A 13446-nucleotide genomic window follows, 5' to 3' on the forward strand; every position below is an offset into this window, starting at 1 on the left:
GGCGCAATTGGCTCCCTCTTGCTGTCACCCACATGCTTGGCTCCCTCTGGCTGTGGAGTGCTTTTAAGGGACCAAGGGGAGCTAGTGGCGGTGAGAGGGAGCAAGTGGACTAGATGAGACGCCTAGAGAAAGAAGCTCTGTCAGGGAGAAGAGAGATTCTCTCCCACTTCTCCCTGGCAGAGGTTCTTTCTCACAGCACTTCCCAAACCTTGTGGGAAACTGAAATGTGTCCTCAATGTGTCAGGTGTCTCATCTGTTTTGGCTCTTACTTGAGAGCCAGCATAGTGATGTATAGTGTCGGGCTAGGATTTGGGAAACCTAGGTTTGAATTTCACTGTGGAAGCTTGCTTAGTTATCTTAGGCCAATCGTATACACTAAGCCAAACCTACCCCACAAGGTTATTATGAGGATAAAATGGAGAAGGGAAGAATATCATAAGCCACTTTTGGTCCCCACCGGGGAGAAAAGGGGGGTAAAAATGAAGTAAATAAAATGACTCATATATCCCCATATATAATTTGTCACCACACTTTTTAGAAAAATCTAAATGTTGCAAAAATTCAAATGCCATTCCCAGAATAAAGTGTGCATGTAGGCAATTTGCTGAAAAAACAAAGCCCATTTTCATTGGTTTTACTGACTTGCATAATTGTATACACAGAACTGATCTTCCTTAAACCACTGATTTCTTGGAGAGCGGGCAGAAGGTCCAAAGGCAGATAGATGAGCAGCACAGTGGCAGGGAGTTTTGCACTATTCCAGAGTGTGAATTGTCCACAAAACTCAGAATTGGTCATCCAGGAGGTTCTTATTTGGCCAACTCAGGTGCAGATGAAAGCAAGCAGAACTGAAATCTGGTCTCCACTTGTTGCCATGGAAGTGGTCTTGATCATTTTGCTCGCATGCTGAGGCTTCCACATTCACAACTAGAAGCAAGGGGTTGGTATGGAGATATAAGGTCAACAACAGCCCTCAAAGTTACAGGAGTGAAAGCTTTATCAACTCTGGATGTGAATGGGACTTGTTGCTTTTGCGGTCATTCAGTTTTCCCAGCTGATAGTTCCTGTTCCAGTTGTCCTTCGTCCCTCCATTTGGCCTTCTTCTCTGCGTTTCTCTTTAGCAGTGTGTCACCTCTTTTAGCAGCCTTTGGAAATAAGACATTTGCTCATTAAACACAAAGCTGAAGTTGGTTCCCAGTTCCCTATTCGCAGTTCCTAGTTATTCGCAAAACCAAGCACAAATATTAGGGGAAATTGAAAAGCCCTTTACACCCCAGAGTAAAGTTTGTAGGGGCAGATCTCATACACCTCCATATTCAGCAGACTCTGCTCTCTAAGTAGACCTATCATGGGTCATCCTACAAAGCCCAGTTCTTAAGTTAACAGCTTCAAAGTAGAGTGCCCCCAGAACAAATAAAAAAGCAGAAAGGGGGCAGCTGCTGCGAAAAAAAAACCCCTTTGGATCACCCCAAATCATATAGCCCTGAATTCCAGAGACTGTCCCCTACAAAAGAACATGTGCTGGTGATCCCCTAATATTTGTGTTTGGCTTTGCGAATAAGGAACTAGGAACTGCAAATAGGTAACTGGGAACCAACTTCAGCTTCCCCAGCCAAAGCACCACAAAGGGATGAGTTTCATGTGGCCAGTGGGGCTTTAGATTCTTGCTTGGTGAAAAGCAGCCCCCCAAGCAGCCCCCAGCTTGCCCCCCAAAACGGCCCACTGCATTTGTTGCTGTTGGGCCAGTTTCCAGGGAAAAGGGGGTTGGTGGTAAGGCAGTTTCCTTTCCCCTCCCAGTCATTTATTTATTTGGTATTATTTTTATACTGCTTTTCAATAAATTTCCATGGACGAAAACAAGTTAGAGCATTTGAATAAAATACAATAAAACTTCAACAATGTATATAAAAAAAAAAAACAGCAGCACCCAATGTTAAAATGGCAGCAGAGATGAAAAAGTTTCCCAATCAGCACAAAACAGTATTAGCATAGCATAAAACACAGTACAAACCCTCCAGCTTAGCATCCTGAAAGAAATGGATTTGTATGTATGACTCTGTGTGTGTGTGTGTGTTTGTAGATCAACAGAATCCCAGGGAAAAGCAAGTTTTTCATCAGCATTGCTGCAGGGTTCTGTTCCCAGATCCAGGTCCATCAGATCTAGTGGGGTCCTCTCTGAATCCACCCAAAGCCACTGGGCGTTGACCCCAAAGCTGTAGAAAGTGGAGTCTTCACACCAGTGTGCTAATCCAGGTGTGTTTTAACAAGTTCGTGGGTGAAGTGGGGGTAGGGTTGCCAGGTCCAGGTCTGACAATTCCTGGAGATTAGGGGGGTGGAGCATGGAGAGGGTAGGGTCTGAAGAGGGGAGGGGCCTCAGTGGGGTATAATGCTATAGCATGCACCTTCCAAAGCAGCCATTTTCTCCAGGGAAACTGACCTCTGTCACCTGGAGATCAGTTGTAGTTCCAGAAGATCTCCAGCCACCACCTGGAGGCTGGCAACCCTAGGGGTACGGTTGCCATCGTCCAGGTGGGGCCTTGAGACCTCCTGGAATCACAACTGATCTATGGACTACAGAGATCATTTACCCTGGAGAAAATGGCTGCTGCTTTCGATGGCAGAATCTATGGCGCATACCCCTCCCCCAGCCCTCCCCTCCCCAGGCTTCATCTTGAAATCTCTAGAAATTTCCTTGACCCTGAGTTGGCAACCCTAGAAAGGTATCCATTTTCCCAGCCTGAAAACTCTTGACAATCTCTCACCTGTTTGCCAAAGATGACCATGGCCACACATCCCAGCAAGGTCAGTGCTATCATGATGTAGCAAATTCGAATCCGCAGCTGATTCTGAGCAGCCTTGAGAACTTCGATTCTGCAAAACAGCCAAGCAGCTGGGATGAGTCTGGAAGCTATAATGGGGCCCTGCCCCAACAAGAAGAACACAACATTTTGCGGAGAAGAATTCTGGCTGCTTCTGAAGCAGTGAATTCCTAAACATGCAATTTTTCTGTGCAGCCGAAAGGACTAGTAACTTTTTTTTAAAAAAGAGCTAGTGTTTGTCAGGAAGCTGCATGGTGGCCTTTTTCAGACTGCCGGATTGTGCTTTCTGCAGAATGTAATACCAAGGACAAACATCATGCCCCACATTATCTTGAGCAACAGGAAATTCCAGAGTCAGGTGCCAGGCCTGTTTCTTTGTGAGGATATAACATTGTAGATTTCTGGCATTTTTTAATTTCTGTTTATTTATAGATATGCAAACTGAGCCATAGGAGAACTTGGCAGACACCTAGTCTTTAAACCACCATCCATTTCTCCCACAGCAAACAGCTTGCAGCCTCTGTTGCACTCCCAGGGTGCTTCTGGCAAACCAACTGTAGAAACTCAGACTCTTTTGCCAACTAAGCTAGATTCCAGCCCCCCCTCCCTGCCCTGTTGGTGTGTTTACTGCACCTAGTAGACACCAGCCATTGAAACCCATCAATAATCATTTCAGCAAGCATTTTCCAAATCTCAGTGGCTGTTCAAGATACATTGTTAGCATTAACTGAACCAAAGCCTTGAGAGTCTTCCCTTAGCACAATATAATTTCTTTCCTGTCTCTCGCTCAGCTATCAGTGGACAAATATCAATTACAGACATCAGATAATGCTGCATGTCAAAAGTCTGACTTGAAATACAAAGTGTTTGGTAGAGAATTCATATAGCCACAATTTACAGAAGAGGATTCTGAGGTGAATTTGGCAGGAAGTCCACTAAAGCAGCAGTCCTAAACAGGTTAATTTAGAAGTAAGTCTCATTACTCAGTGGGGTTACTCTCAGGAAAGTGCCCTTAGGATGGCCACATAAGAAGTTTCCAAGCCTTGTTACTGTCCAGCAGGATACAGATGTTAGAATACAACTGTCACGTGTCCATCTGAACAGATGAGGAAAATGCTAGCAAGTTTTGCCTGCTTTCTTATTCTTGGGTGACACAAAGCTTTTCTCCAAAGTGGGGGGAAGGAGGAAGGGGGGATAAATTAATGTTTCCCAAATTGACTTGGTGTATTTTGGGACAGAGATAATGATCAACACCCACACATTTCACTTGCAGTATCACACAGCTTTCCGGAAGAAACACACTTCCAACTTAAATGTATTTTGGGTAAGACAGAAAATAATGGTTGTGTGGGTGTACAGAGAAGGAATCAAGAGTTTGGTTATCTCTGGATGAAGTTAGACAAGACTTTTTAGCACAGTTGAAAGTGGTGTTATAAAGCCATAATTGCCTGTATTCCGTATGCTTTTGTTATTTGTCTCATTGTTATTTCTGGTTAAAGAGGTTTTGTGGGTTTCTGAAGCTCTAAAAACCCTGCAATACCTGTTGGAACAGAAATGACCGATAGACAAAGAAAAAATGTGCGCATATCACAAGACCCAGGGTTCTCATACCACTTCCTTCCAGCTCTGTCCAGCCTCTATCTTTCTTCTCAGGAGATTGTTCACAAAAGCTTAAATAGCTGCACCTACTTACGACAAAAGTGGAGGAATATCCTCCTTCTTTTTAAACCGCCCAGTCCATAACAGTATCTTTTTATCAAATTCTGTAGGTCTTCTTTCATTTCTGAAGATACTGCGATCTTTAAAAAGTAAACAAAAGTCAGCAAACAGCTCAACTATAAGAAGCAAAGCTTTACTGGGGGGGGGAGCGTAATACATTTTAAAATACGGGAAACTAAAATAACTGTTATGTGTTTTTATTTATGTAAATTACTGTTTTCCAGCATAACCCTCAGGCTGAGAGCCTTGTTTAAAAATGGGCATCTTGAATATGAGAAATAATCTCCAAATGTGAGAAACCAAGATGAATAATCAATAAAGAGAGCTCCCTCCTGCTTTTAAAACCTGGCTGTATGAAAACATCAAATGATCTGACAGATGCGCTGGATCAAGATTTGCTGGATCTCTAGGGGAAGGATATTCTGAAGCTGGAGGAAAGCTGTTGAGAATGTACCCTTCCTGTTGAGTAAATACCGTAGCTTTTAATTTGCCTTCTTGAAAACATGTCTAGTTTTACTAAGGCTGTTTTCACCCTGCTTACTGGCCACAGAACATCGGGCCGAGCTCCTGGAACGACAGCGTCTTCCTGGTGTGATTTCGCATGAGATCGCACAAAATCACACCAGGAAGACGCTGTCGTTCCGGGAGCTCAGCACCATGTTCCATGGCTAGTAAGCAGGGTGAAAACAGCCTAAGCTGAAACGAAAATATAATGTAATTTCAAATTTTAAGTCTAATTGTACCACATGCTTTTGGATTCCCATCTTGTATCATTGTTTCAGATAATGTCTGGGATGAAGGCCTGTCCTAACCCTTGTTACCATATTGGCTTGGAGTACCCCAATTAAACACTGAATTCTTAAGCAGGTCAGCTCAGAATCCACTGATGTTTATGCCAAGGAAAGTGTTCTTGGGATTGCACTGTAAATGCCCTACAGGTTAGATGTCTTCACAGATCCTTTAGGACAGAGTAGAGAACTAAGGACTTCTCAAGGTGACCTGACTTTTTCAGCTCCAGTAAACTTTGAGGAAAGGGCAGCGGGAGGTTTCTCCCCCCCTCCCCTTAAAAAAACTCACATGGAAATGGCAAATGTCTCATCTACCTCTAGTAATTCCCTCCACTGAAATCAATAAAGTACGCAGTTCCCAGGACAAGCTTTGCAATGAAAATAGTCTCTAAATGATTTATAGTTTGTGGGCAGAAAGCACCAAGAATAAATTGCCAAGTCTGAAAGTTATAACAATGTTGCAGCTCCACTGTACACATTTTGAGAAATAGATTATTTTAAAAGAAGGGTTTTTTTTTTATCCTTGGTTCTAGATTACCTGTTGCAAGGAAGAAATAAAAAATCGCCAGCATTTAAAAGAAATACTCAAGCATGTCCTTATCAAGTCTTTCATTATCTAACTTTTCCACCCTATTAACTAGAACCTGTATTAAAAAACAGGAGAGACAGTGTGGGTAGTGAGTAGAGTATAAGACCAAATCTCTGCTTTGGCCATGAAGTTTATGTATTGGCCTTGGGCTAGTTGCTGTCCCTCACCTTAATCTACCCCACACGTGGAGCTAAAATTGGGATGGAGAAACAATGCATGCTACCCTATTGGAGAGAGAGAGAGAGAGAGAGAGAGAGAGAGAGAGAGAGAGAGAGAGAGAGAGAGAGAGAGAGAGAGAGAGAGAGAGAAATGGTAATACAACAACATATCTAAACCACTATGCTCGCCTTAAGCATGTGAGAAGAACACTCACTCGAGTTTAAGCATCTCATTTTGCCCTCCAATGCCTTTCTCACATTGCCAAGGAGTCCCCCTTTTCTGTCACATTTGCTACAATTCGATTTCCTTGCAAGACGTACTCTGGAATCAGAGCAGAACGCCGCTTCCGCTTACCCACCTGAAAATGCTCTTTGGAAAACCAACCCTTGAGTCATGGCACTCTTTGCTTTGTTGGAAGGCACTTTGCTTGTCTGAGTTAATATTTCCGCCTCTGCTATGTGGTGGCTTCTCCACAGAACTCTCAAGCCCCATGTGGCAGTGAGAAACCTGAATCCAGCCATCCTCACAAGCTTGGAGTAGCCTAAGTGTTGTAAGGCCCACTTGTGTGATTCTCACTAGCTGGAAACTGGATCTGTGGTTAAGGTTCCAGCAAACTAATAAGGAAGGGGCCACTCCTTCCAAGATGAGTCAGAGACAGATATGGCTTTGGGCCAATTAAGGGAGATGTCTCCCTGTACTGAGATACTGTTATGAAACTATCCTCTGCCAGATCTCACACTAGCTATAGCAACAGATCCTGCCTCCTCTTGAGGAATATGATAGTCCTCACTCTGATATTTGTTGTATCCCACTTGGAGGTTGGCAACCCCACTTTAAGTGTTACACCTGTCTTCACCCTGGCTGCCTAATTTCTTTCCTGCTTGAAAGACAGGCCCATTCCTACTTTCACCCCCATATAAATCTGCAGAACTTCCTCCAGTCATTCCACTGGGTCCTCTTTGACCTGAAAGATCCAAGCCCAATGACCCAAATGCCAATATTAGCTTAAATGCTATCAAGGCACCAAAGTCAGCAAAGATGGCTTGTGGACTTATGGCTGCATGATTATGGCTAAGTAAACAGATTATAAATAAAACAGACAAGGAATGCAGAAGAGGGAAAGTGGCTGTTTCCACACGTCCTTATAGGGAAGGCCACTCATGGAATGCTGGAGGCTTTTCTCCAGGATTCCAGATGCCTCCATTTGCAAAACGGCTGCTTGATTTCTATTTTTTCTAGGACTGCACTTTCTCTGTTCTTTTCTTTTGCTGCAGGCTGATGGAGTGCTTCTTCTGCATTCTTGGTCATGTAAATAGTTAAAGCTCTCTGAGAAATTGTCTGATCACAGCCCTGAAGCTCTCAACACACGATCGTGCATATGCAGAGCAAAACAAAACAAAATATTTGAAAGGGAGGCCAGTGACGATGATGAAAATGCCCAACCTCTCCTCCCTAATTGCAAGGTAAGTGTTTTGGGGGAGTGTGTGTGGAGGCTGAGTTTTCAGAGCGACTCAGCAAAACGTATACTAAAAGCAAGCAAATGGCCAATGTTGTACAAATAAGATTAGCTCTGCTATCCTAAATCAGTGGGCTTAGAAGGGTGTAAAAGGGTCTCCATTGAAGTCAATGGGCTTAGAAGGGTATAATTCTATTTAGCATTGCACCACAAATACTAATGTATATTTGTGGAAGGGGAGGACTTAAGCTCCCTTTTTCTGCACTGCAGTTTGACTTCAAATCAGGGCCTCAACTGAAAAACAAAACACTGAGAACTCAGTCTATAGAACTCACAGTGTCTCCTCTGGTTTGGCCAAGCTTTCACTGATACGTGCGTATATTTCAGAAAGGCTTCCTAAATCAAAACTTGTATTGGGCAAAGAAGCCGGGCGGGGAGGGGGGATGATGACTTTGACAGGTTCAGCCTCTTCTTTAAAGATTTCTGGCCCAGTGAACTTTAGCTGCACCAAATGGGTGTGATTTGTCTTTGAAGCTGTAAAAGCAGACAAACATAGCCAAACCATAAAAAGCACCTTTGCAGTTAGCCAGGTGCCCAGGAATCAGGAAAATAAAAAGCTTCACAGAAGTAGAGTCTGTTTAAGAATCGCCTGTGAGTTCCTCACACAAAGACTTCACTCCCTGCCTTGTGTAACCTGGGGGAATTGCCTCACTGTGGGGTAGATAGATTCATTGTGGGGGCAGTGGAGCAATTGTGTTGTTGTTTCCATCATTGCCAGTTTCATGTTCTTTAGAAGTTCTGAGATTCATTTTTAAATGCCACTCATGTCAGCCCAGTTCTGCCTTACTGCTCCGTCTCGGCATCCTAATCTGATAGGCACAGTACTAATAATCACAATTAGTAATGGACTGGCACCTTCCGTACTCAGAACACTTTGCCCACATTCTTGTAGTCCTTCCAGTGAGCCTATAAGGTAGGCCAGTATTACCCCCATATTGCAGGTGAGAGACCGAGGCTGGGAAAGCAGAGTTGCCTAAGACTACCTAGTAAGTCTGTGGCAAATTTCAGTGACCAGATCAAAGGCATGGCTCAATTCTCTTCAGTGGATGGTGCCAGCCTATGGATGACAGGATACAGCAGATAGATCTCTGGACCATGGCATCAAGACACAAGTTCTTGGTCAAAATGGTTTTTATTCAGAAATCAGATCATTTCCATGTACAAGTCCATAGGACTACTTAGAAGCAAGGTAGACATCTAAACAGCACGAGTAGATGTATTGTCGAAGGCTTTCACGGCCGGAGAACGATGGTTGTTGGGGGTTTTCCGGGCTGTATTGCCGTGGTCTTGGCATTGTAGTTCCTGACGTTTCGCCAGCAGCTGTGGCTGGCATCTTCAGAGGTGTAGCACCAAAAGACAGAGATCTCTCAGTGTCACAGTGTGGAAAAGATGTAGGTCATTTGTATCTACTCAGGAGGGGTGGGGTTGAGCTGAGTCATTCTGTAAGAGTTTCCCAGGGTGTGGAATGCTAATGGAGGGAGGCTTCACTGTAACCTGAGGAGGTTCTTTTGCATATGGATTGGTGCTTGATGTGCTAATCTTCTCTGCAGGGCTATTGTCGGGTGTGGAGTGTTTTGTTGGCCTGGTGTTTTTCAGAACTGGAGCCCATGCTCTGTTCATTCTTAAGAATGAACAGAGCATGGGCTCCAGTTCTGAAAAACACCAGGCCAACAAAACACTCCACACCCGACAATAGCCCTGCAGAGAAGATTAGCACATCAAGCACCAATCCATATGCAAAAGAACCTCCTCAGGTTACAGTGAAGCCTCCCGCCATTAGCATTCCACACCCTGGGAAACTCTTACAGAATGACTCAGCTCAACCCCACCCCTCCTGAGTAGATACAAATGACCTACATCTTTTCCACACTGTGACACTGAGAGATCTCTGTCTTTTGGTGCTACACCTCTGAAGATGCCAGCCACAGCTGCTGGCGAAACGTCAGGAACTACAATGCCAAGACCACGGCAATACAGCCCGGAAAACCCCCAACAACCATAGCACGAGTAGACATTGACAGGAACGACATCATGTGAGAGAAACTTCTCTTTTAACATTCTAGTTTACTGCTTTCCCCCCCGCCCTTCCAACCGTAAACAATACTTTGGTGCTCTCTTCGTGTGAGAACATTTCACATATTTGTGATATCACGTTGAGTTACTAGGAAGCAAGACACAGCACTGTCTGGGAATGAGCACAAGGTCATAAACACTGGAAGCTGTTACAGTCCAACAGATAAACTCCTGTAAAAGCCTGAGAAAAGAATAGTTATGACACTAGCAAAGTGATATTGAGCTAGAGCAAGATACACTGCGTTCAGCAGAACAGAATCAAAATTGGCATGGATGGGGCTCATACATGACAGATGGTTGCATGGTGTGTGGTTGCACATTGGGGCAATTGTGTGAAAAGGCGCCATGCCCCTTAAACCAGGAGGTCAAGGTTTGATCCCTTCCTCTTTGCATTAGCAGAGTTATTGAGTGGAAACACAGAGCGTTGTGATCAGGGTTCTTAAAGCCTAAGCCACCTTCTGCTCAGGAATATAAACGCTGTGCCACTGCCCACTCTATAAAGCTCCAGGAATGGATGTGTTCCTTCACTCTGGGCAACGTATTGCTGAAGGAGGATGCCAGCAGCTCTTTCTGAGATTCCATACGACTTACTGTTCTCTCTGCATCTGGTACTTGGATTGCTGCTGCCTTTCCTGCCATACAGATAGGACTTTGCTAGCACTTGAATAAGGGCCCCTGACAACCCAGACCCTATAGATATATATGAAGCTGCCTTATACTGAACCAGACCTTTGGTCCATCAAGGTCAGTATTGTCTACACAGACTGGTGGCGGCTCTCCAGGGTTGCAGGTAGAGGTCTTTCACATCACCTAGTATCTGATTTGTGTTCAGACTGGAGAGGCCAAGGATTGAACCTGAGACCCTCTGCATGCAAATCGGATGCTCTGCTATTGAGCCACGTCCCCTCCCTCTGCGTTCTCAAAGGACCACTTGCTCCACTGACATTTTCATTCCGGCAAGAGTAGTCAGGTTAGTCTTTTGCAGTGAAAACGAAAGAGGAGTGTTGTGATACCTTAAAGACTAACACATATATTGTAGCGGAAGCTTTTGTGAGTTAGAAGAGCCACTTGGATGTCTTCATGAAGTGGGCATATGCTACAATAAATGTGTTATTTGTTAAGGTGCTGTAAGATTCTTTACCTTTGATACTGTCTTTTGGGAAAGAGGCTTGATTTATCTGGCTATACGTTTGCACTGACGTTCTCCAAAATATCAAACCTCTCTATCAACAGCAGATCTTGTGATCCTTCCTGGGGTGGGGGTGGGGGAGGACTGAGCCTTGAATAGTGCAAGTGATTCAGCTGCTTTCCTCCATCTGTCCCTCACGGCTGCCTTGGAGAACACCCCCACCAACATCACCGTTCGGGGTGTTCTTCTGCAATTCTCACCTCCTCCCACACCCGCTGGCAGGCTTTGATTGTCTTTAACTATATAGAGTGTGATGTGATCGCTTCTCATGGTTCTTCCTTTTTGGCAAACAGTCCCTTTCCCTTGGAATGGAAATGGAAATCAACCAGGGAGACAATCTCCTGTTTATTGCTTGCAACAATACAAAGAGGAAAACACATGCAAATGTCAGCATTCTGAAACCTGGCATTCGCCTTTGCCAAGCCATACGGCAGCGCGTATTGATGAAGCGTGGCCAAGAGGAAATACATTGATTCTGTTATACGGTTTTTGATTTGTGCTTCTGGGCTTCCTGGAGGCATATCCTGGATACAGGATGGTGGACTGGATGGCCCCTTGGTCCAGTCTCAAAAGTCCAATCTATTCTTATGCTCTTAGATACTAGGAACCAAGAACTAGGGTGGGGTGGCAGGTGGATATTGCTACCAGGATGACCTGTGTGTTTCATCCTGGAAACATCCGGGTGATGTCTACTTGGAGAGAAAAGGCTAGATTAGTGGGACTCGTTTCGTAAGACAAACCTTGTGCTTGTATTCTTCTTGTGAGCGTATGAAAAAGCAGTACAGAAACTGAGAGACTATGGCTCAGTAGCAGCGCACCTGCTTTGCAAGCACAAAGTCCAAGGTCTAGTAAAAGAATCTGAAGAAAGAGGTATTAGGGGTGCCCCACCTCTCCTCGAGTACCTGGAGAGCCACTGCCCATCACATTACATCAGGAGCAGGAATCAGGGGCTTGCAGACCTGGCAGGTCCTTAGCGACTCCTTGAGATGTGGGCAGCACTGCCAAGGCTTGTCCAGCTCCAACCATGTCTGGTCAAGCGCAACCTTCCCATTTTGTATGCCACCCAGCACCCCATCATCATCAAAGGTAGATGTTGCATATTTTTCAGCAAAAAATGGTTGCTTGTCCTTGTGCTAGGTAATGTTGAAGCAGGTGGACTAAGGGTCTGAGGACCCTCTCATGTTGTCCGCTTGCTGTTTCTAAGGGTCTGCTGATCAATAATAACTTCTGCCATTGATTTAAATAAGTTAGGGTCAAGTGCCTGCTTTGTCAAATGCATTTGCCAAACGTAACATGAAATAATAAAACCGAGAGTCCCCTGATGAATCCCAAGGGACCTCTGGGGAAATGTCCTGCAGTGGGCTGCGGAAGAGCCCTTTCCCCCAAGCTGGTTTTCGAGTGCCAGTGCCTCCCTCCAAGTGGCTTCTGCATTTTGAACGGAGAGATCTAAAAAAAACTTAAGTGGCTTTGCTTGCCTTCATTGTTTAAAGGAAGCCAGCCTCCCGCTTTTAATTAATATGAACTACTCATTTGGAATCAAACTAATTGAACATTTTGAAGTGAAAGGTTAGCTTTTGTAGACATCCATTAGACTGCATTTTAATCAAAGTCCACAGAAGCTTGACTCCAAGGGACTTGCTTGGGTTTGCAGACACAAACAGCCCGATACCAGAGATTCCATTGATGTGAATGCAGAACTCCCAATGAACTCTGGTGCATTATACGCACTGCAGGCTTTACAAGCCACAAGGTGCTCTTTTTGAACAATAACACAGTCCAGAATGTACAGGGCACCATTGTTATTTAAGCAAGAGGCCAACTTGTATTTTTCCCCCCCCCCCAAAGCTGCTTCCTTTGCTATGTGGCAAAGTGCTTTTGAAACTTAGTGGAGTTTCGGAAGCAGTTTATGAATGGCCTGGGAACTTTTAGTGAACGGAGGTTCACTTGGCTCACGCAAGGGGCAATAATGCATTTTTCTGGAAATAAAAGACAACCGCAATTGAGCTGTCCACTGTGAGAAGACAGTGGGGACTCCTTGTGAGCTGCAGCGCTTTCTACCCAGGGCCAGGGTCTTTGCACTGAGCGACCGGATGGCATCTCTGCCCTCACAAGCTGATTTCTCTTACGGGAATAACACAGCTGAGGTGTTGCTTCAGCTACTCTGATCTTACAAAAACCATCCACACTTTGATGATTCTTGTTTCATTCACGAGGCGGGTTGGGGTTATATTTTCTTGGCTGTACGTCACGGCAGAGGAGGAAAATTAGCAAAAGAGCGTGGCGAGTGTTCTGATCTGAACTGCATATTAGGAATGCAGCAATGAAGAAAGTCAGGACTGCCCTCTACTGGCCAAACCTCTTATGTGCACATTTTGTCGCCTGTCGGCTCTGGCTTGTCAGACTTTCAGTGTTGAGAGAATACTTCCAAGATTGGTTGGCCTGCCATGAAATCTCTAGTTGCTGCAAAAGATTCAGGCGTATGTGTACACTGTTCATGTGGGGACATTGACCAGGCTTACTGGGCCCCGCTGTTGTTGCCCCTGCAATGCACACCCCCCAACCGGATGAACTTGTACATTGCAGGGGAAGATCAG

At 44.8% G+C, this 13446-nt stretch overlaps 1 protein-coding gene across 1 annotated transcript; it reads right to left on the reverse strand.

The window, feature by feature from the left end:
* Positions 1-628: 628 nt before the first annotated feature.
* On the reverse strand, positions 629-6603 carry LOC129341643 (protein FAM162A-like). Its single transcript, XM_054996927.1, has 4 exons — positions 6433-6603; positions 4513-4618; positions 2763-2871; positions 629-1145 (listed from the first exon to the last, which is right to left on the reverse strand). The coding sequence occupies exons 1-4, from the start codon at positions 6593-6595 to the stop codon at positions 1038-1040; spliced, it is 486 nt and encodes a 161-aa protein (XP_054852902.1). The 5' UTR covers positions 6596-6603; the 3' UTR covers positions 629-1037.
* Positions 6604-13446: the final 6843 nt, after the last annotated feature.

The sequence above is a fragment of the Eublepharis macularius genome, chromosome 13 (assembly GCF_028583425.1).
Source record: "Eublepharis macularius isolate TG4126 chromosome 13, MPM_Emac_v1.0, whole genome shotgun sequence".
NCBI lineage: Eukaryota > Metazoa > Chordata > Lepidosauria > Squamata > Eublepharidae > Eublepharis > Eublepharis macularius.